The sequence below is a fragment of the Heloderma suspectum genome, chromosome 1, assembly GCF_057233095.1.
Source record: "Heloderma suspectum isolate Gila_16-S chromosome 1, 16-S_ref, whole genome shotgun sequence".
In the NCBI taxonomy this organism is placed as follows: domain Eukaryota; kingdom Metazoa; phylum Chordata; class Lepidosauria; order Squamata; family Helodermatidae; genus Heloderma; species Heloderma suspectum.
Genome location: NC_139458.1, coordinates 209,232,031 through 209,256,175, shown reverse-complemented (window position 1 = coordinate 209,256,175; position 24,145 = coordinate 209,232,031). Strand labels below are relative to the sequence as shown.

The 24,145-nt window shown below is 42.7% G+C and overlaps 2 protein-coding genes across 34 annotated transcripts in view; one reads left to right on the top strand and one right to left on the bottom strand.

Moving 5' to 3' along the window:
* The window catches only part of HYCC2 (hyccin PI4KA lipid kinase complex subunit 2), an 87,472-nt gene that overhangs the window by 5,690 nt on the left and 57,637 nt on the right, over positions 1-24,145 (top strand). For 18 of the 32 annotated variants that reach the window (XM_084817423.1, XM_084817541.1, XM_084817415.1 and 15 more), the window contains exon 1: positions 19,267-19,737. The exons of 2 other annotated variants lie outside the window; for them this stretch is intronic. The gene's annotated coding sequence lies outside the window, so the exon portion shown is untranslated. Of the gene's footprint in view, positions 1-19,266; positions 19,738-24,145 lie in introns of those variants that run through there. 12 more of the 32 variants (XM_084817590.1, XM_084817561.1, XM_084817480.1 and 9 more) reach the window with 3 other exon arrangements.
* On the bottom strand, positions 1,236-18,986 carry NDUFB3 (NADH:ubiquinone oxidoreductase subunit B3). Of its 2 annotated transcripts, none has more exons than XM_084817677.1 (3): positions 18,900-18,986; positions 14,603-14,734; positions 1,236-11,823 (listed from the first exon to the last, which is right to left on the bottom strand). In XM_084817677.1, exons 2-3 carry the CDS (start codon positions 14,728-14,730, stop codon positions 11,667-11,669), a joined length of 285 nt encoding a protein of 94 aa, XP_084673803.1. In that variant the 5' UTR covers positions 14,731-14,734; positions 18,900-18,986; the 3' UTR covers positions 1,236-11,666. The 2 variants fall into 2 exon arrangements, with proteins under 2 accessions (XP_084673803.1, XP_084673812.1); XM_084817686.1 differs by having other exon boundaries at positions 14,603-14,731.

The following is a 24,145-nucleotide window of genomic DNA, read 5'->3' as shown; positions in this document are numbered from 1 at the left end:
ACACTTCATTTTCCTTTGTATTACAAAGGAACAAGAAGACTAGTCCATCACTTTATTTACTCTTCGCATTCTGTTTATGAAAAATAGGTTATTTTTTCATAAAGTTCAAACAGTAATAATTTAGACGTTACTCATAGATCTGAATATGATCTTTAACAGCTAGCTAGTTTGGTCTCCATATGTCGCTTGCTCAAACATTCAAACCCTAATTGCAAATATTTACACATGTAGGAAAACATTAACCATTTCTGTACTCCAAAGTCCCAATGCCTAATTAACAAGCCAGTCAAGTTCTAAGTATTTAGAAGATTAGGTGGTTTTTTGGTAGGTTATGGATTGGGTGGTAGTCTGATAATCCAGTGTCTGTGGTAATTTTAGAGCAGAATAAAGTGCTACTGTGTGACAATACATGTATTCATCCACAAAGATCCCCTTTTGACTTCCTCAAGGCCAGCCTTCCCCAACCTGGGGCCCTCCAGAAGTTCTGGATTACTTTGCATACCGAAGGTCCCAGGTTCAATCCCTGGCATCTCCAGGTAGGGCTGGAAAAACTCCTGCTGGAAACCCTGGAGAGCTGCTGCCAATCAGTGCCGACAATACTGGGCTAGGTGGTATAAGGGAGCTTCCTATGTTCCTATGCTTCCATCATGCCCTGACCATTGGCTGCGCTGGCTGGGCTGATGGGAATTTGTAGCTCCAAACATCTGGAGGGTGCCACCATGCTGGGGAAGTATGTCCTAGGCCTTTATAGTTTACAACTCAAATTCCTTTCCATAAGGCCAAGGAAGTAAGAATTGCCTTGTCAGATCCTTTTGGTAGCCCTTTCACTGTATTGCCCCCTTTCTATTGGTTTTTAGGAGAACCCTAGATACTTTTAAAATTCCGGTCAGTTTTATAAACGCTTAAATCTGCTGTTTTTATTTTATATTGTCATATACTTTATATTATGGGGTTGTTGGTATTTGAATAATTTGTAACTGGCACTGGACAGTATCCAATGGTGCCTTTGCACCAGCAGGACCCACCGTGGATGCAGCAGGAGGCTCGCACTTCCTAAAGCACCCAGAAACAAGCCAAAATGCTCATTTCTGGAACAGAACAGGTCAGCAGAGCTCACAGAAGGTGAAGCCTGCTCAGAAGGGTGGAATGTGCATGCGTGCATGTGTGTAGGTGTAAAGTGGCACAACAGCAAAAACGTTGCTTTAAATATATTTTTAAATTATTCTGTTGTTAGTCTATCTTTCATATATATGTGTGTGTGTGTGTGTGTGCGTGCGCGCGTGCGCATGTAATTAAAAATAATGAAGTTCCATCTAGTTGTGTTTCTAACAGTGACCAACCAGATGACTCTGGGAAGCCCACGAGCAGCTTAGGAAGGAGGCTGCCTTCTCCCGCTGTTTATCCCCAGCATCTGGTGCTCAAGAGAGATGCTGCCTCTGAATATGGTGCTTCCATTTAGCAATTAGGACTAGCAGCTGTTGATATACCTAGTCTCCATTCATTTTGTCTAATGCTGTTTAAAGCCAACCAAGATAGTGGTCATCACTGCATCCTGTGGCAGGTAATTCCATACATTTGTTACTCATTCTGGGCGGAAGCCCTTCCTGTCGTCAGTCCTGACTCCTGAGCCTGCTCCCACGTTGTTTAGAATCGTGGAAGGGATCTTGGAGCAGTGCAGGATGAAACTACAACATCCCCAAGAGATGGCTGTCCAGCATCTGCTTAGTGTAAATACCTTCAGGGTAGGTGAGCAAGGTCTGCTGTCGAATAGCTCTTAATCATTAGGATGTTTCTCCCTATACTTACCTGAAATCTGTTTCCCTGCAATTTCCACCCGTTAGATCTAGTCCTGCCCCGTAGAGCAGCCTTTTCCAACTGGTTGCTCTCCAGATGTTTTAGACTTCCATCAGCCCCAGATAGCATGGCCAATGATCAGGAATGTTGGGAGCCCAAAACATCTGGCAGGCCCCGGGTTGAGAATTTATTTCTTTTATAATTTTATTTCTTTATTTTATTAGCAGCATTTCTATACTGCCCAGTAATCACAGTTCTATGGGCAGTTTACAAAATAAAGGTTAAGATCAGCCTTTCCCAATGCCGTGCCCTCCAGATGTTTTGGGCTACAACTCCCATCAACCCCAGCCATTGCAGCCATTGTCTCTGCTGCTGGGGATGATAGGAATTGCAGTCCAATACATCTGGAGGACACCATGTTGGGGGAGGCTGTTTAAGACTATAAAATACACAAATATAATAACAGAAAATGAAAAACAGCCACAGAATAAAACTGGTAAAACCAACAACAATGGACAACAACAGTGCAAGGATCTAAGAACACGTAGTTAAACTGAAAGACTAAAATGTCCTGGAGAATAAAAAGACCACAGTGTAGGCACCAGGCGATCTTCTCTGAGGGGGCATTCTACAACGGGTGCCACCACTGAAAAGGCCCTTTCTCTAGTAGCCACCCACCTCACCTCATTTGGCAAGGGCACTTGGAGAATGGCCCCAGAAGATGACCTTACGGGCTTGGGGTAGGTGTGTACAAGTCTGTTCCATCTTCTACATGACATCCTTTCAGATATTTGGAGGCAGCTATTATGTCTCCCTTTAATCTTCTCCAAGATAAACATACCTAGCTCTTTCTACCGTTCCTCAAGGCTTTAATTAGGTGACCACAAGTTATACTATTATGAGAGAGAGAAAAATTTATACTCTTGCCATAATGACATCCCCCCCCGTCCAATCATATATTCCAATGTTATTCAGTGCCCTTGGACCACATCTCAGTGTTTTTTCTGATAATAATAATAAAGTTTCTTTTCCTAAAATAAATAAAACTTGATCCTAAAAACAATGTAGGATTTACAAGAATCTTTTTTCTTGCCATACAGTCAGGATATGCCATTAAGCATTTCACACAGCAAGAAATAGGAGATTTCAGTACATAATAACAGTTCCATAAGTTGTCACACAGTGGCCTAAAAATGGCATAGCAGCAGTCATGATGTACTGCATCACGCCTTAAAACTGCCTCCAGGGACAGTGGTTATCGTAAAAGCTTCCTTGCCAATAATGAAACTGTTGGCAAAGAGAGATGTACTTCTGCAAAATTCAGAATCATATTGCGGCAACCTGGAACACAGCAGCTCCAACTCAAGGCTAACTGTCGTCCAGAACATTTATTATCCATCCATCTATAAGCCAGTTCCCAACATGGAGCATCTATATGTTTGTAGAGGGAGGACTTCTATATTATGAGCACTCTTGGTGGAGTGCAACATGTCTGCACACAGAGATGCATATTCAGCGTAGTGCCTGTGGGTGCTGAGGTGTGTCATCTGAACCCAGTTAGTGTGAATGATACATCACTTTGGCCCTTTTCAGAGGTAACAATCTGGGTGTACCAATAAACCATGGTTTTCTGGGTTAGGAACAAGCATGCTCCCTCCTCAGACTTCTTCCTTTCATGAACCTGGCTTCAGTAGGGCTATCTTAATTTCTTAAATCCAGTTTCCTGTGACATTCAAACTGGGAAAAGGGGGCTTAAGGGCTTCCTCCAAACCAGATGTGAAACCAGGGAATGGTGGTTTGGAAAACCAAGATAGCTTCACTGAAGCCTGAAATACTGGGGGAGGAGGGAACACCTAAGTACAACTTATTCCTGGGACAATAAACCATGGTCAGGGGGACTTAGGTTAGTCATGAGTAACTTATGTCCCGTTGATTTCAGTGGGTCTACTCTAAGTATGACAAAGTCGGGATCCAGTCCATACACCTGAAGTGTGAACCTGGCAAGGATGGCTTGTTAGGGGTGTTTAACAAACACCCCACAACAGACCATGGGTTCTGAGTGGGTTGTTAACCACCCCAACAAGCCACTTTTGCCAGGTTTGGACAACACAAGAAGCTGCACCCAACGAGAATAATTATGCAAATCAACCAGCATGCACAGTGTGGTTTGCAAACCGCCGTGGTTAGTAACCACCCTGTGATTAGTAACCACCCTGTGATCATACGAACTGGGCCGTTGACAATGAATACCTCTTTTAAAAAAATAGATTTTAGATGAAGTCATATTTCCTCTCTGGCCAACACCAAAGTATTAATATTTTAATGTATAATTCACACTCTGCTGATGACTAATGGTAACACTTTAAAATACTTATTAAATATCCATGAGACATTAACAGTCTTGTAATCCCAATTTTCTGTTTTGATGAGTAGAAGAGAACAAAACTGAAAAAGTACTTCAGACGTTTAAGCTGCAATCCTATGCGTACTTTGGAGAGCTTCGGCTGTTGGGCAGTTTAGAAATGTAATACATTAATTAGGGCACAATCTTACGCCTCTTTAGACAGAAAAGGTCTACAACTCTCAGGATTCCCCAGCCAGCATGGGAGTTGTAGGCCTTTTTTCTGTCTAAACAGGCATAGGATTGCACCCTTAATTAAGTCTCCTTCAACTAAATGAAATTTACTGCTGAGTAAGCATGCTTAGGATTGCACCACTGAAGAGACGCATAATAAAGAAGAGATACATTTAAGCAGATGCATAGCAAAGAAACTGTGCATTAGTTCATCTGTCAAGCTTTTCCATCACATAGCACTGCTGTGTCAGAAAAGCTTTGTGGGAAAGTTGACATGATGGCTTCCCAGACCCAGTGGCTGCCCATCAAGTAAATCCACAGCCACAGGGAGAGCACCAGTGGAACAGCCAGCTTGGTGAAGGTCACCTTAAAGGGTCTTCCCGCCCCCCACTCAAACCTGGAGCCATCCCTGTCCAACTGCACTGGCTGCTTCTGGGCTCAGTTCAACATGCTGGTGTTAAGCCTTTAAGGGCACAATCCTGTGACCACTAGTCAGTGGCTAGACGGCCATAGGATAGGTCACTTTCCAGGAACCAACCTCGGAGCCCATGCTGTGAAATTAGTTCCCTGAGAACCGACCTCCACCCCCTCCTGTGCTGCCCCTTAGGCAGCGCCGAACGGCCCTGCAGTCTGCACTTCAAAGAGGAGTGTGGAGCGGCAAAAATGGGGCATTCCTGGGGGCGATCCGAGGCGGGAAAGTCGGAAATGCCAGTACGACACATCCTGTGTGTCATCCAGCCACCGCTTCCCACACTCTGAGGTCCTGAAGCTAGACAGCTGAAATCGTCTGTCTAGCTGCAGAAGCCGGGTGGGGGAGCGAGGAGGAGATCCGCTCATCACCACTCCTCCCGCTCTGCACTGGATAGGACCTCACCCCCAGGCTTGGATGCCACCATCAACCCAGATAGGATTGCTCCCTCCAGCTACTTTGAAAATTATTGAAAAGTGACATATAAAATAAATGCCCTGGGACCTAGATGTCTTGAGCACCACTTTCTTCCATATTAGCCAGTTGATGTCAGCAAAGCAATGTCCAAGGTGATTTGCCTTGGTATTTTTGCTCAGCAGCAAGAGTGGAATACATCACTAGCCATGGGTAAACTGAAATTACATACATATAATGTAAGCAGAAAGCCTATCAGCCTCCTGCTTAGAATAGCCAGCCAGTTCTGACTGACAAATGTTCTATTTCTAGATCCTTGTGTCTGGCACATAGTCTCAAGTTATGTATTCTGTTGTCAACATGTGAGATCATCAGATCTGTGTGGGTATCAGTGCTTATGCACCTTGATCTGCAAAGTGACCGCATTCCTGCTTGTAGAGAACTGCTTTTATTTCTAGGATGATTGTTGCTACAGTTACAGCCCTAGACAGATATGGTTCCTGGTATCTGCAATAGGAAATGTCTCCTATATAAATGGAAGAACCATTTAAACACACACACCAGTATTTTATAATTAAAATCTGTAACAGAGCATTGTACGTATACTAAGGAGGGACACAAACATTTTTGTGAAAATGTGAGGAGTGTAATTTAAATGTCCTGCTTCATAAGGTATTCTTTTAGCATAAGTTATCAGGACAGATAAAAGGAAGAACTTTACACAGCGCATAGTTAAACTATGGAATTTGCTGACACAAGACATAGTGATGGCCACCGGTTTGGATGGTTTAAAAGAGGATTGGACAAATTCATGGAGGATAAGGCTGTCAGCGGCTACTAGTCCTGATGGCTATATGCTACCTGTATCAGAGGCAGTTTGCCTATGTACACCCATTGCTGGGGAACATGGGTGGAGGGTGCTGTCGTACTTGTGTCCTGCTTAAGGGTTCCTGGTTGACAGCTGGTTGGACCCTGTCTGAACAAAATGCTGGACTACACGGACCCTTGGTCTGATCCAGCATGGCTCTTCTTATATTCTTATGTTTATCTTTGCATGTTTTAACAGGACTACTCTGAATAGGAATAGCATTTTTAATGTTATTTTTAAATTTATAATAAGAGAGAATCTGTCTGTCAGCACCATAGTGCCAATACTGTGAAACCTAGATATCTGAAACATGGCATGCATATTATGGGTAGTATCCAACTGTGTCTCAGCACTAGCGCTAATGATGTTGCACTAGCGGAAACCCAACTCTTGTGCGATGTTGCTACCGCTTGCTAGAGCAATGGGAAAAAACAGCAAATAGTGGGTAGAGGACAGTTATATGCCTGCCTCCTCCTCCTCGCTGTGAGATGGACCCCTCCCTCTGGGAATGGAGTGGACAGATCCCTCCCTTTGGGGGCTACAGGGATGCACCACGGCAGGCTGTGCCTGCGGGTGCCAACGGCCAGGGCTTCACTCAGATGTGGTAGGCGCAATGCATCCAACTCTGACAACTGTGCAAGTTTGCTTGAAGTCTTCACTGTTCCAGACTAAGGACTGTTTCAACCTGTGCGGAGCTGTGTGGAGGCAGGGCCAGCCCTCTTATGAGGCAGGGTGCCACTCATAAGAGCCCTGCTTATCTGCTGTGGCAAATACCACAGTGGGAGAGCAGCAAGCAGGTCTCCTTGGAGGAGCAGGCCTCCCTTCCATCTCTCAGTCCCCCAAGCTGAGAGATCAGGCAGGCAGCTCTCTGTACAGGTAGCCTCCTGGGCCACCTCCTAATGCCTTGCTTTGAGGAAGGACACCTCAAAGTGTGATATCCGGGCCTGGGCAGCTTTCTGGGGAGGCTGCCCACCTGATCTCTTGTTCTGAGTAAGGGGGGTGTGTGCCAGTGGCAGTGAGGAGACTGGCAGCACATGTCCTGTAGTCTCAGGCAGTGGGGTTTTTGCATTACCTCTGTCTGGAGAGCCATGGGTTCCCAACCCTGGTTTAAGTATACATTATAAACCTGTATGGTACATCTCATCCATTTTCAAAGTGTAGATGCGAGGCTGAGGCTGGACCAGATGGGAGAGGGTATAAGAATAACATAACAGCTAAAACCAGTCTTTTATGACATGACCTTAAAAATAACATAAGAGAATTAACTTTTTACTGCTCTACCCTACTCAGTCCAGTGAACGGACAGTCCTTTGAAAGTTATCATTAACTTCCTTCATGGACTTATGCTTGAAATCAAGATACCGCAAACACAATTTAACCTTGGCCGGTATACAGTGAATAGACACCAGTGAAAATATACTTATTGAAGCCTAGAGCATAGTGAGGATATTTTGAATGCATTAGCTATTAAGCACTGTGTGCTGGTTTTGCTTTTCTAAGAGTGGCAGATGAAAAGAAAATGCTTGGGAAACGAAAAATATATGCAATATGTCAAACATGCCACTTTGTTAGTACAGCTGTAGTTTCATGACAACACTAGTTTTCTGGGTGGTTTGTGGGAGAAACATACAGAGTTTAGTTACGGAGATCACTTGTGTGGCCTAGGACAAGTCCCAGCTTCTCTGTCCAGCTTCAAAGGGCTTAGTAAGAGAGATGGAAGCAAATGAATAAATTACACAACTCAGGGAGCCTAAAATATGTTCATTAACAGTTGTCAGCTGTTTTGACTATATAATTGATGATTTGTATGTAGGGTTAAAACAGGAGTCCTCAAATGAGATTGCACCTTAAAGTGATCAAAAAGAAGACCCTTGTTGTAGGCAGTTTTCTTAAAGACAGAGGCTGTCAGTGGCTACCAGAATTTTTAATTTATTGTTTATTATTAATTTACTTTAATTTATTGTTTATGGGGTTTTTTTAAACAATAAACCTCCCCTTTCCCTATTGTACAGTTGGCGATGCCAGACATATGACAGTGCCTCAATTTCCCATGATTTCCTCCCTTCAGGTCATTGACGTGTTACGTTCTATGTCTTATACTTCTTTACAATATTTATATATCCTTCATTAACAATTTACACATTAAACATTTTGCAGTTCACACACTGATTTGCCTATTCTGGGAATAAATTAAAGGGGAGAATGGGAAACATTTAAAATTGGAAAAATAAAGAAATATGTGGTATTGATGGTGCAGACTAGTATGTCGTGCAAAGGGGAAGCTACCAAAAGTTTAATTTTGGTGACCAGCAGGGAAATCACCCAGTATACTCCTCACAGGAGTAGCATATTTTTACAAAATCAGCAGCAATACAAGGAGGCAGAGAGCACCTCTTTCAAAATGGCAGCAAGCTGTGTATTATGCTCTGATGTAGCATCTATATCTTTAGTTGGAAGGAGGTTGCTAGAAACAGACCTGGAACCCCTGCTCCCATCTTGTAGAAACCCCTCACTGGACAGTGGGCACAAAAAGGGATGCACTTAGCTTGCCTCTGTTGAGCTGGAAGTGAGAAAGTCTTACCTTGTTGGCTATGTGAAGCAATGGTTGGCTACCCATCCCAGCTAAAATTTGCACAGACCTGAAAATTAGCAAAGGCTAATTTGTTCTCTGGGAAATTAGTAAACACTATGGGCACAATCCAGCCAAAGTGAAGCAGATGCAAGCCCAACTGATCATGTGAACACTGAGCACATTCTGCCATTGAAATCAATGGAAGTTAATTTTGGCTGGAGTGTGTCCTGTAGCTTCAGTGAACAGGGAACCATCATCCAGGATAGCCTTCCCCAACCTACTGCCTTCAAGATATCTTGAACTACAACTCCCATCAGCCCCACCTAGCATGGGCAATGTTCAGCAATGATGAGGTTGTAATCCAACTCATCTGGAGGGTGCCAGGTAGAGGAAGGCTGATCTAGGACCTCTTCATATATTACGTTTAAGTGTACACCTAAAAATGAAAGATGTGACAAATAGGTACTGTATGTTCTTGTCATACATAGGGTTGAGGTAAGGCAAAAGTGCACCCTTTGGGGCTTGCCCTCAGTAATGTATAAAATGGTTCTAAGGAAGGTCGCTTCACTTTACCTTGCTTCTTTGGACAGAGTGGGGGTTGTAAGCTTTTGCAGTCTTTCAGACTATGCTTTATCTTGCATGTCCTCATTTTGACTAGTCTAGTAGCAGCAGCAGAATGCAGTTTCTACCCCACCTCCAAAGGGTAATACTTCAGGTTGTTAGTTTGGATCCTGCCATTCTCTCAAGCCCTTGCAATCCTTATTAAAATATGCGTATGGGTGTCAGTGTAATTATGTGCAGCTTAGCACAGTCAATCCTTGTCAGCTATCTTCAGAGAGGTGGTTATTATTCTGATCTACATTTTCCTTTTAGTATTGACTCAGAAAAAGGGGGGGAAAGGATGTATCTCACATCACTTATATTTTCTTCTCTAGTAAGCTAAATTTATAATGCTACATCTAAAGAGGTTTGATATCTTGGATGATAGTCCTGTTGTGACAGTTTAGTATAGGAAATAGTTGCCATGGTGCATACCACAAAATGGGGAAAGTTATCTTTTAACTCAGAGGTGTTCAGTCTGAGGCTCAAATTCCATTTCTGAGAAGCAGGGCCAAAAGCAAAAAGGGCGGAGCCAGCTTATTTAAGCTTAAAACTCTTACTATGAGTAACTAAGACTTAGGAGATGCATTTTAACCTTTTAGAATGGGAACCAAACTGCACAAAAGTTGGGAAACCAGCCATCAATCAGTGGAAAGACTTGTGGCCATTTGAAGAACCCTGGAGGGCTGGATTGGGATCCAGGGTGAGGGGATTTGGCCCCTAGGCCTGAGGTTCCACACACCTGTTTTAACTGAATCAACAGCAGTTGGCTTAGCAGTGCACAGGGCAGCCTCTATTACATCCCAATAAATCAAGTTCCCAACTCTATATATTCCAAATTATTCAAACTCTGCAACATTCTTTCGTAAGACAGGCAAGGCATTACAAGCAAACTGAACAGCCAGGTTTGCCCAGTTCTGATGGTGTTTTTGAAAGCTTGGGGACAGACGAGGTAGTGAGGAGCAGTAGACAAGTTTTGGAGCTTAAAAGCAAGGAAACCCTGCACCAGGACAGCATTAAGTAAAAAGCTGTGGCTCCCGCTCTATTTGCCACCTGAAACCAGTTTGACTTTCTTAAAGGCAAAAGTGTTAGGATTCTTAGCCAGGCACACAAAACTGGAAGGTGACACAAACATTCATAACAAACGGAGTGTCTTAACTGAGATTCAGGGACGATTTAGGCTTGATGCTTCCCATGTGCACCATTGCTAAAAAGCCCTTACTCGCAACAGCTTTCCATTCAGCTGCTGTAGTATTTGAAAGGCTTTTTTCTGCATGTACAGAGCAGCCCAACACTCGCACAGCTGCTCCCTGGCTTAGATACACATACTGTTGTATATCTATGGGCCCTGAAAAGAACCTTTTCAGGAGAGCCAGAGTGGTGTAGAGGTCAGTGTGTTGAACTTGAGAATGGGGAGACCTGGGTTCAAGTTCCCACTGAGGCTGCAAAGCTCACCTTCTCTCAACCTAGCCTACCTCACAGAGTTGTGTGAAGATAAGAGGGGTTAGCCGCATCTATGTATACCACCCTGAGCTCTTTGGAGAAAGGACAGAATATAAACGTGAGGAATAATAATAACTAATAGTTATGGCAGGCCACCTAGAGCTAGAGCTTATTAGTGGCACCACGCATGAGTCGTGGGAGTAATGCTATGTCCCCCTGATAGAATCTAGGGGGGCATAGGATAGTTCGGTTTCTTGGCTCCAAGGTCAGAGGCAGGGCTCTGACCTTGGATCCAGGAAACCCTGCTCCCCATTCCTTCCCCCTTGGAGCTGGCATGGAGAGAACCTCGCTGTCTACCTCTCCAAGCTTGGAAAATGGGGTGCAGAATCAGGGAAAAGGGTGCATTCCTGGGGACAGGGAGGGGAGGAGATCAGGGTGGCTGCAATATGACATATCCTACCGCCACCCCAGCCTCCTTCCCTCTCCCTCTGAGGCGCCACTGCTAGACAAGTGAAATCATCTATCTAGTGGAAATGCAGGGCGGCTGGAGCGTGGAGGCGAATATTGCCTCCAGTGTCCTCCCGCCCTGCATCGGATAGTCGACAGTCTCCAAGTTTGGAGGATGCCACATAGGATTGCACCCTTAGTCTATGTTGAACCTCTAGTTCATTCCCTAGTCTTCGGTCAAAGCAAACAGAACAGAAAGCTATTAGGAAAAATATTAATCGAACAGCAGGTCTATCTTGCTTAGATAGGGCACTCGCATGAGGTCTAATAATCAGAGGCTGTTTTGACAGGTTTGAACCCCATTTCCCATAAGGAAAAAAAAAAAGACAGCACACAGATCTTCTTGAAGAACTTTAATATGCATCTTTCCATCCAAAGGCAGAAAATGCTATTGATTCATGACTTAGAAGAGAAAAAATGGTCTTCAGTGATGCCCACCATCTTTCTTTGGAGGGTAAAGCGCATACTCAATTGCAAGAGCTACCACAAAGGCTGCAAATCCCCATTTGAATCCTTTGCCTATAACGTCCATGAACTTGACAGGTTTTGCAAAGCCACCCATGTACCTCCATGCGTCATTGCTAGAGCAGAAACAAAGACAAAAATTAATGAAAACTAAAAATTCTGAGTCTCTACCTATTGCCCTGCAAGTTTAATGGCACACTGACCTGGTTTGCACATAATGCTAACCCACGGTTTATTTAACCCATGGTTTGTTGCCATAGCAGGGTTTGTCTGGCAAACAGTTGAACAAACTATGGTTTGTTTTCTCAATCCCTGGGTTGTTTGTTTCTGTCCTCCTCCTTCGCCCGCTCCCTCCTTGTATCCCAAAATGGCTTTGCTGGGCTGTAGTATTGGCATAAAGAGCAGCTGGGTTTTTTTTAATCACTGTTGCCTGCTGCCTCTCTCCTGGTGAAACAACCCATAAACAACCCATTGTTCTGGGTTCACACATAACCCATGGTTTAAACAACCCAGAATTCACAACCCAACAGCAAACTGGATTCTCTTTGTGGGTTGTTAGTGGTTAACAAACCATGGTTTGTTAGCGCAGCTGGGTTTACACAACACAACAATCCAGAATTCAACAACCCATACCGTGGGTTAGAGTTCGTGTGACCCCAACCATTCTGAAGTAATTTTTCAGTGGAAAGTGTTAAGTGTTTTGGCTTGTATCCTTAAGAATAGTTAACTTAAGGAAGTTAATGGAAGAAAAGTTTCCCATCCCCTCCTCCCCATCTAAATGAGTTAGGTAATGGGAGTGCACAGAAAAATGTCTAAGTGTGGATTTTGTGTATAGGTTTATGGTTTGTGGCCTCTAATCCAACTCCACACAGCTATATTCACAAAGCTTCATATAATTTTCCATGACTGTCTACTATAATCATTGAGCTTCTGGTGCCACTTTAGAATGAAAGTCTTTGAAAAAACAGCTCTTGACGTGTTTTAATGCCATAATAGGAATATTTTTCAGATTATCCATAGTTAAAGTCCATCGCTAGACATTATAACATTCTTTCTTGCAAAAGTCCCAAGTAGTTTACTTGGTACTTAACCTTCAGACACCATGGGCAGAATCCACTGATTCCACCCCACCAATTCTGCATGGGGTGGGTCTCACGAATTCTGTTGTGCAAGTGTGACCCACCGCTTACACAGGGGAGATTTAGCACTTCCTGGGGAAACAGCCAAAATGAGGGGAAACAGTTGTTTCTGGAAGGAGGCAGGTCAGCGGAGCACTCTTATGTGAGCTCTGCTGACCTGCCTCCTTCCAGAAATGAGTATCTCTGCTCATTTCAGGTTGCCCCGGAAGCGCTAAATCATAATTGCACAAGCAGTCAGGGCCACTTGCACAACAGAATTGGTGGGGTGTAAGAGATTTGGCAGGGGCATAAGCACTCTGTTGGATTCTGCCCCATAAATTTAACAAGCACAGACACTTGACAAATGAGAGTTACTGACTAACCACAGATCATTTAGGCAGCAATCCTGTACACACTTATCTGGGATTAAGTCCCATTCAGCTCAGTAGGACTTATTTCTGAATAGACATGCATAGCATTGCACTGTTACTCTAGCACCAAATACATCTACATTATGTTTCCAAATACACAGGACTCTTTAAGTTATTGATACTGAAAGATGACTTTCCAGTAGATAAATGTCCCCCCCTCCAATTCCTTTTTCCCTGTGTCTTGTGTCTTTTTGGATTGTAAGACTGGAGGCAGGGACTATTTTCTTTTATTGAGTATTTGTACACCACACAGGGAGCCTCTTTGGCTGAGGAGCCGCATAAAAATGCTTCAAATAAATAAATATCAGAAGAACCATTACAGATATTATTTGAAACTTCACCATCTTCCCAGTCATCAGGATCCAAGTTCCTACTAATCCATGAAGAACTCCCTTATGCTTTTGAGGCAAGCAGTCTCTATTATGGCAGGCTGAAGAGGCTGTATTACAAAAACTAGTGCTTTGCATCATTCCAGATAAAGAACTTCAGTTGTCATAACTTTCACTAGGGTTCAATTTACATGAAGACTGACATGAATAAGTTATATTTGGGGGCCAGCCTTCTAATGGAAAATATAATACTACTACTGAGATGCAGAGGACTGCGGCGCTAGACCTCACAGTACAAAATATCAGGCAGCATTCGTATGTTAGTAAATAATTTAATGGATAGTACAGAATTTTCCATCATACCCTTACATAAAGATACAAGGTTTAGTCCAAAACAACTATTCTTCACTGCTGAGTTGAACTATTATACTTGCACTGGGCAGACCTAGCCAAGCACGGTCCAATGCCTCTTTAAAAGGAAGCCCTTTGTAATTAAGCAACCCAAGACTGTGGGAGCTCTGAACAGCTCTGTGCTGGCCTCATATGGGAAACCCTCTTCCCTCTTGTAGCAACAATGTCTCACCAAAAACTGAGTGACTAGACCTCAATTTTCTACTCATATCCTAGACCATCTTCCCCAAGCTGGTGCCCTCCAGACGTTTTGTACTTCAACTCCCATTAGTTCCAGCCAGCATGGCCAATGATGAGGAATGCTGGAAGTTGTAGTCCAAAACATTTGTAGGGCACCAGCTTGGGGATAGGTGTCTTATACTCTTAAGAGTCAAGGTATATGACATTTTCCAGTGCAGGACAAGGAGTTCCTGTTGGGGAGATGAGAAGTCCCAATGTGCATTTGCAAGGGTGTCACTGGATTGTGTTCTTGAACTGACATTTTTATAACTGGTTTTATGTAGAAGTTCTTGTACCTTCTATTGTGAAAGGACAGACCATCTGCTGTATTATAGGTTTGTGGCTGCCTAAAGCTAATGAAAAATATGCATTCATGCCAGCTCTTACCGAAGCCATGGATTCTTGAGACCCCGCCGAGCCAACCTTTCTTGGACAACCTGTAAGGGAGTACCTTCTATCTTCCATTGTCTATAATCAGGAAGCTCCATTTTTTTATGTTCATGTCCATGTCCCATGCTTCTAGGAAAAGATTTTTAAAAAGTAGCTCTCACAAGATGTTCTTATTCATAACCCATGACCTGCTTGCCTGGGGTTTCACCTGCCCCATCATTAAAAATCATTACATGAGTTTCAGTAATACTAGTGGGCAAAACCTTTATTACACATCCTAATAAAGGTATGACCCCAATATGGATTTTGGAAGTTTTCTTATAGCCGATATAGCTTTGCTTATTAATAGTCTTACCTTGTTAATAAAGAAATACTAGCATTTCCCCTGGGAAATATCACTATGAAGGTTTTCACACCCACAAGAGACTATACTTAACCCTCAACTAGACCCTTTAACGTTTAAACTGTAAAGGGGAATGCCCACCCACAGTTTAAAGGATGGCAGGTTAAATGAGACATGCAGCCAAATGTGCAGATTTAGTCTCGCTGCACAAAATTGCTTTCGACATAACTTTATGTGCATTCTGTGGACATTAATGCAGCAATGCTAAACAGTACCACACTAGAAGCGCATCTGATTTCGGCAAGTGTCTGGAAAGCTGCTTCTGCTGTGGATCTCCTTAGCTGGATTGGGCAAAGAAGCATAAGAACCACCTTGCTGGATCAAATCTATATGTTATGAAAAACTAACAAAGTGCCTATGATTATTAGCTTTACTTTTCTCCCCACATGATTAAACGGTAGCCATTCATTTATGTGAAAAATAAAATATAAAGGGGGTATAATTATTCTCAGTGATCTGTTTCTTGAGCAAGGAGGAAGCAAGCTTTGCCCATCCCCCAACAATCTCGGAATTGTGCCCCATTTTATTTGTTGCATAAAATATAATGGAGGCCACTAATAGTTGAGCCTATTAGTATCTCGTAGTACTTCAAGTTTCATATCTTGGCCATGCTAGAGTGTGACAGAGAGATGGATCATAGAGTACTGGATATTTTTTCCAAGCACCTCATATAACTTAATTCAGTTCTTGAATTAAATTTTTTTTAAATACAGTTGTAAAAACCAATATAACAATAACTGTCTTCTGGGTTTTTTAATATGGTTTACTCATAGGATTGCTACAGTGAAATTTTTTAATGTACATACAATAGCCTTCTGCCTTTCAAAATAGATCAAGGAAAGAGGAAAGTTGCCAGGTGCACTAAGTTGTATTGTAATAAGTGTTACTAGTTACAATTAATTTTTAGTCTTTAAAGGACTTTGATTCTAAGAACTGCTCTGCAAAGTCATGAAACATCAATTGCTTGCGAACAGGATGTACCAAGTTGCATTAGTCATACTCCAGATCTGTACATAAAAGAAATTTGAAAATGAGGTTCTGCAGACATAATCATCATTCTGGTCTTAAAAGCACTAATTTGACTCAGCAGCAAGATAAGCACATATAAAAGTTTTTGCAAATGTGGGACCTGGAACTATGCAAATAAAAGGTAATTAGTATGTTATGCTGGCATCATTCCATTATTTTGATAGATCAGAAAAACATTTTAATGGGTTCTTTAATAGGTTTCAGATAACAGTTTATATTCCCAAAACATGATCTCTACTGACAAGGCTTCAAGTTCTGGAATAAACATTTTCTTTTAAGAAGCTGGGATGACATTTTATGTTTTGGTACAGGAGCAGCTTCCAATATTTCCCTGTTGTCCTCTCTGCCACCCCCAACCTTTCTAATGCTATTGTACCTGCATTTCAGCTAGGACTGGGCATTTGACTGGTCAAATATTGTCAAATTATGGATTAGGATTGCAATCAAATACACACTTTCAAGTATGTTTCACTCAAAACAGTGAGACTTACTTCTGAGTAGGATTCACTGCTGAACAAAAAGATACTTTAATCAACAAGTTTAATACTTATGCCAACAAGTTGAAAAACAGTAACATTAACTATTTTAAAAATAGTAATACATTATTACAACTCCCACCAATACTAGGTAAGGCTGCTATAGATACGAATAAGTCATTAATAGTTTTCTTCTATGGGTTATAGTTATGTTTCTAATCCCCCCTCCCCCGATGAAGACCTTAATGGTTGAAACGTGTTTGGGGTAGGACAATCTGTATTAGCATAGCCTATTGTATGGCACTTGTATTAATCCCTTTTCTAATGGCCAGACTACTGGGCAGGACATGATCTAGATAAAATGGGAAAATACAGCTGGATATAATTAGTTTATTAGATCCAGTGGTCTCATAAATAGGCTAGAGCCTTGGAGAAGGCAGTTGACAAGTTTAAAAATGGAACACAGTATTTTCTGGACTGCTAGTTTTTATAACTTCATCCCTGCCATAATAGATATGTTTTGTTTATCCTTGTTTTCTTCAGATTCCCCCTCCCAGGATAACCATATTTTAATTCCCTTCAATTAAAATATTCTGATTTGTTTACACTGTGCTTCAGAAATTGTGAGTTGAAACACAGAAAAGATATTTTAAAGAACTGGGACTTCTGACCTTGCTCTCCTTACATCCTGGGATAAGTGACAATGTACCAATCCTGCTTTTTTATGCTTGGTATGCAGAGTTGAGTAGAATACACAGTTCACAGCATTCCACTGATCTGTGACCCAAATGTAGCAAGCAGGAGACTTCATTTGAAGTACAGGTTGATTCAGGATAAAAAAAATCTAAGTGAACAGGCTTAGAATAGCGTAAACAAAAGTAAACCATTCACCACCCTTGCATAGGTTATTCAGGAATAAGCACACAAGGAAAAGCACCAGCAGACAGAAGAGAATGCCAGTACAGCTTGGCACACATTGGTTTACATCGAATAGGGCTTTCATCCTCATAAATATGTTTAGGTCTACATCTGGCTACATCTGTACATTCTCCACATGCTATATTATGCTCAAATGCAAACTATCAACTAATCTGAAATGCAAACCATCAATTAATGCATGGTTTTTGACATTACAGAAAAACATGGAGACCCCCCCCCCCCATGTGGACTTGCTAAAAAAACACACCTTTAGGTTCCTTTCAAACCCCTAAAAGTTGCACTGTTCTTTAAACATAGGAACTAGTTTTAGTCATCATGAACCGCCCAGTGGCCAGAGCTAGTACACATACACTAGACACAGGGCTGGTTGAGAAGTTGAAAGCTTTGATTTTGAAGGTAAGGTCACAAACTACAAAACTCGTACTAAGACTATGGCTTTGATCCAGACACTCCAGTGGAAGGGAGTGGGCCAGAACGCCTCCTCCCTGTGCCAGCCCCTCAAAAAAGCCTCGCCTGAGAATAGGGGACTGTCAAAATTCTGTTTTTTGGTTATTCCCCCTCAGTCCATCCACCCACCCCCACTGCCAAAACCCACTTCATTCAGGAGAGCTTTGGGGAGGGGGCAAGGCTGCCACAGGGAGTGGGACAGTCACCTTCCACCCAAGCGTTTTAAGTTTTTGTATTGTTACGCTACCTTGACTGAAAAGCGAGATCTCTCTCACGCACGCACACACTTAAAAAAAAAAGCTAATATGTGATGCGATCAGCAATGCAACAATTTTGTAATTAAAAAATAAAACCTTTGCAGGAGCATCCAATATCTGTGATTATGTGCTTTCTTTGTTCCCAGCTGACCCACTTTGCATTGAGGGTTCTACTGAGTGTTTGTGTTTAGGTTTGCTTCAGCTGCACAGCCATTGCAGCATTCTTCCTTCAAACCTTTTTTAGAAACTGTGTTTTTCCCTATTCCTGCACATAATCCGACAAAGGTTTGGGGCATTTAAAAAAAAAAAGTGCAAGCAGCAGCACAACTGTTTTCTCCTCCTATACCATATAGTGTGACTGAAGTTATGTATCGCAATAGCGCCCTGCCACTCGTCCAAAGAACAGACACGGGGTTATCCCGTTATATCATTCACAACAATCCTGCGAAGTGAGTTTCATCGCTTGTTTGTCTAGAAGAGCTCATTACTAAAAGCGCTCCACGGACTACCACTATGCTCCGGGTTTTAAGATGCAGCAGATCCCACAACGCATTTAAGCGCCCCTTTAAAGAAAAGGCCAAGCTACAGTCAACCGCCGCCTCGAAGATGGTACACATTTTATCGGCGACACTTGACGATTATGAGGCTTAATTCTAACAGGTTAAGAGACGAGAAAACATGAGCGAGAGCAGATGTGGCGAGGGGGGGGAGGCTGCCGGACACGTAACCAAAAGCACCCGTACCTGGCTGCCCAGTGACCTTTCCTCAGTATTTCAGGGAGCTTGACTGGACACGGAAACCAGTCCGACTTCGAAGCCACCGAGTTCCCCGAGAAAACCTAAGCCGCGTCAAAAGGTTCCGCAGCTAGCGTGCGGGGGGGGAATAGGAAGGCCATTTCCGGTTTTATAAGCCCCACCCCCTTCCTGTAGACTCCGACCGGCTGCGCGCTTCCCAATTCGCTATAAGGGTTTCGTTCTTTCCTACTCCCCCCCCCCGCTCCTCCTTCATCGCGCGCCGGAAGGAAGCCAATGGACGGTGCGCTTGTTGGGGGCGGGCCGCCGTCTAATGGGCGGGCGCCTTGTTACGTTGCGGGGGCTGCTGACAAGGGCCGGAGGAGACGGCGGCGGTAGAAGGGGCAGCAGCAGCGATGGTGGCGGGGGCTCCGGCGGGAGGAGGCCATTGAGGTAACCGCCAAGCTTTCCGGAAGGACGTTGGTAGGCAGCTCTTTCCTTCCTCCCTCTCCTGCCTGTAGGACTGTAGCTCAGCCGAGGTACCGCGCTCGGTAGGTGGACAGGCGGGAGGGGTTGACGGACTGACTGGACGGGGTTTCGGAGGCGACGGAGGTGCGCCTGAAGCGCCGCCACTTCCTCGCCGAGTCCACGACGCGCGGGGGCGCAGTGACAGCGTCCCTTCCTTCGCGCCTCGTTGCAGGCAGCGCCCGCCGGGTATTCGCTGGGTCTCCGTTTGCCGCCCTGGCTTTGGACATCTCCCCCGTATGAAATATATACAGGCTCCATATCCGACTTTTCAACCCTTCCAGGACGTCCGTTGAGTTTATCCTGTTCCTCCCGCAGCGCCACGGTAAATAAAGAGCGAGCAACCACCCGTGACAATCCGGGATCTCCTTCACACGTCTCTTAGACCTGAGAGAGATTCTCTCCCTCTCCCCCACCTTCTCCCAAAACGGGCTTCCTTTCCTCCCTGCATGCACTTTCCTTTCTCTCCCCAACATCTCATTGCTTTTCTTGGGAGCTTTAATTTCAGGACAAAATAGGATAGCCTCAGACTCTTGTTTATAAGATGTTTGGAGATATCCTCCTCTCTGGCTTAAATCTTCTTTTCCTGAAGGCACTTAGGGCCTCACTGCATCCTTACAACTGCTCCTTTCCAGAAAAAGTGGCAACACACTTTCTCCCCCCCCCCCAAATAAAAAATTAGCTCTTTTTTCCATCAGTGCTTCATATTCTGGGCTGTGCTGTACTGATCACTGAGATGTTTTAACAGCTCCTTCTTTAAACACCAAAGTCTCTCTTCACACTGACATCCCTTTCAGAACCCTTGCCTTTAACACATTAACTCATGATAGTGTGAGAACTGTAACAAAGCAAATATGTAAGCAAATTTGGTAGGGACATTCTGTATCTGCAGGTTATGTAACCTCTCAGTTATCTTGCACATGCTGATGTTCACCTACAGAGCTTGTCTAGAACACATAATTGGCACAGATTGCATACATGTAAACATAAACACTATGGGCATTTATGAAGTTAGAGGAAAAAATGCTACCACACAACTTAAGAGTACTGTTTTCTTAAAATAATAGATTGGGTTGGTGGCCTTTCAGTATGCCAACTGCTTTTTTCAGGAAGAGCAGAAGGCACCCATTCTATAATCACCAGTGGAGGGTAAGTTTGGTATTTTCGTAGGCAGGGGCATTATATTTGTTACAGCTTTATTTCCTCAAATAATTGCAATAAGAGCTATGTTAAGGTTCCCCCTGAAGATACTAGCTTGCAAGTCATATGCTATTATGCAGGCATGCTTGTTTATGCGCCTAGGCTATGTAATCTGTCCCATTTCTTTTATGCCACAAGGGTTGAGTATGAGTTGTTGCTTTCTGGTTCAGAATAAAGTTATAAATATCTTATTGCTAAGTTTTACATATTGGTGTGATAGTTGCTTTTATTTTCATGTGTCTACATGCAGATTAGGATAATCTATTACATTAAACCTAGGCGAAAAACATGTGTTTAGTATGTTTCTGTCAGAATGTTAAAATACTTTGTTTACAGTAAGCTTCCATTTATTATAGTCTTGTGTAATGAATTATTAGAATGTTTTAATGTTTATTATAAGGCAATCAAAGACTGGCGAAAGAGCTTGGGGAGGAACAAGTTCCATTTAGACTAGTGTTGCATGTCCTTATTTCATTTCATAGCTGATACCTTTGTTTCTTTAAGATATGATCTGACAGATGGGTAGCCTCTCCATTTCCTGGGATGCTATGACCTGTTAGGTGGGAGTTATGTTGTCTTTACAGGCTTGGTTTTACATAAGATGTAAAACTGATCAGTATTTTATCCCCAGTTCAAAAGGAGAGTTTTCAGCTGGTTATCTATGAAATACTTCTGTATGCTTATTGACTGTCATGCACATTATATGCGAACAGCTACTGTTAAATTATATATATTGGGTCTTGCTCTCACTTAAATATGTTAAGCCTTGCTGATAATGTTGATCTCTCAGGAAAATATTATTTGATACTCTATTTTTATAGGACTTTACACTGGTATATGATCTGCCTAATCTAGTAGAATAGGGTCCTCTTGGAGGGGGCAGAAGTTTACATTGACCTTAATTGCACTAGATAGTGTGCTCATGATACGCAGACATTGACTTGCCTCTGGAGCCTGGTGAGGCTGAGCAGAACTATTTTTTTGTTAGTAATAGTGATCCTACAGGATAGGGGAGTTTCTTCTCTTTACCCAGAAAACTTTGCTGTAGTTACCACTCTGTTTTGTTTAAATAGATGGGGTAGAGGGAAGGAGATGTTTGGGAATGTTGTAGGCTGTTCTGTGTTTGGTATTTTGACCTACAAGTCATTTATTGCCTCTGAAGTCACTATCTTTATGGCCTCATAGTCTTCCCCCTCCCCCCAAAGAGAGACATATTTCACAAAGGTAGATGTGTTACTCTTGAAAAGCATCAAGTAAGGGCAAAAAGTGTACTTTACATGCATTGTAAATGTTCTTTCCCTTCTAAGGTAGTGTAAGGCTACATGTGCTGTTAGCCTATTTTCTGTCATTCATGTGCTCTGAATTATTTCCTCTGATAGCAATAGAAAATGTGAATATGCATTTATTATGTATTTTAAACTTGGCAAAATCAGTAAATGATAAATGTGTGATAGTAACTAAGCATATATACAGTTTCTTAATATAGAAATGTCACATTAACATATAGTTAGGTGGCTGCTGCTAAGCCACTTCTTATGCCCCTATAAGCCCCACTCTTCCAATCTACATAGTTGTCATTTTATCCTTGCACTGATCATGGCCCAAATACTATACTTGAGTTTTCTATGTGTACCTCACTTGCTCCAATAAGGGCTGTTCTTGGCATGTGAGGATTTGCAGGATGTCTGTCTGGGGAGGGTTGTGTGGAGGTGACCTGTCTTCGGGACAGGTGGTTGTGGAGTTGTCTATGGGAGGACTTCATGGGTGCATCAGGTGGATGTTGGTAGTGTTCTATTGAAATTCTCATTTGCACAATTCTCAAAACTGTAGGCAGATGTACATAAGGAGCATGCTGAATTCCTGCAACCAAGGTGTGTGCACTTTTACAAAGCAGTTGTGGACTACCACCTTTCTGTCATTCATCTTCCTCTTGACTAACAACCTATACTCATGGAGAAAGGGAAGCAGCTTTTGGATGTTTTGGGTGCTGAAATCTTTTGTTTGGTAGCACCACTTCCTGCTCCTGACAATGGGAATGTTGAGAGCTTCTGATCATTGCTGTTGGTATAATTCTGCACTGCTTAGCTCAGCAGACTAAATATTAGCTTTCTGCTCAGTTGTTGCACTTATTTTTTTTTTCTTGTAGCCTCTCTATTACTGGGACAGTGCAGCGAAATGTGTATTGTTTGATCCATCTTGTAATGTAGTGTAAAATTTTGAAGTTCTGGAGACAAGATAATAGTGTGAGGATAAGAGATTTCATCAAGATTCTATATATTCCAACCCAGAAGGCTGTGTAGTTTGGCCTCTTTCCTAATTTTCTTATAATTTAACATCCAGTCCTGCATGAGTGCAAGGATGCTCATGCAAGGGGAATACTTCGGTCTCCCTCCTGTAGTGGCAAATGAGCTCATAATTTGCCATTGCAGCCCCCTGTGCCCCTGAAAAGCATCTCCTGAAAATACCAAATTTCACAGCCTTACGGCTTAGAATACATAAGATCTCCTTGCTTTCAAATCAAGATTCTCTCACCTCGTTGTTGATGTGTCTCTTTAGATGTTCTGTCCATGGGCTAGATAAATATCTAAACAGAAAGTGGATATTGTAGAGTACGGTTCTTTAGCAAGGAATGACTTTTGCAGTAGAAGTGGACCCCTATAGACTCATGGTCATATTTCAAAGGGATGAAAGAGCATTTGGATTATCTATTTTTTTTTTACATAGTTTCCTGTTTGGAAGCTACCTGCACAGGAACCCTAACCCAGCCTTTCCCAACCTGGCACCCTCCAGTTGTGTTGGACTGCTAGCTGGGAATTATGAGAATTGCTGGTCAACGCATCTGGAGGGCACCAGGTTGGGGAAGGCTGCTAACCCCTAAATTTAAGAGTTGAAAAAATACTTTGGGAATTGACAAGCACGCCCTTGAAAGGGAAACTCCTGATGTTACATGTATAGTATTTCCCCCCCTTTTAAAAGCTCTCATGCCAAATCCAAAAACATACTTTTTAAAAAACCTGCGAATTTTAAGAGCAGTCTGGGTTCCTGTGTTGACAGCTTCTGAAACGGGGGAGCCTCTCACCCACTTACTGTGAGAACAGCCCTTAGTGTTGCTATAGAATAATAGTATAAAAACATATACATACACATACCTATGCAAGTGTCTTTTTGGATTGTGAGCATAAGTCAGAGTAAAAAAACGCTAGTTCTCTAAGTCTAAAGGGTTTTTAGACTTGTTTTTCCTCAAACAGCAGCTCCCTCGTCATGTCACATGGCAAACTATTTGTGACATTCCTTTCAAGCATGTGCATTAGGTAGCACTGTTTCTTTTTTCTATTAATCTTTATTGTGATTTTAATAAAGGAAAGGAAAGGTTCCTCCTGTGCAAGCACCGAGTCATTGCTGAACAAATCATGAAAAAGAAATAAGAAAAAGACAAGAAATTACATGAATAGAAATATCAATATTCCATTAAAAACAAATTAGGAGATTATGCATAAGCTTCAAGAAAAGCAGAACACATATCTATATATCCA

Excerpts from the sequence above, each read along its gene's own strand:
- NDUFB3 (XM_084817677.1), bottom strand. The coding sequence starts at position 14,730 with ATGGGACATGGACATGAACATAAAAAAATGGAGCTTCCTGATTATAGA. Across the intron at positions 11,824-14,602 it reads CTCAAGAATCCATGGCTTCG|CAATGACGCATGGAGGTACA; the intron begins GTAAGAGCTGGC and ends TTTCTGCTCTAG.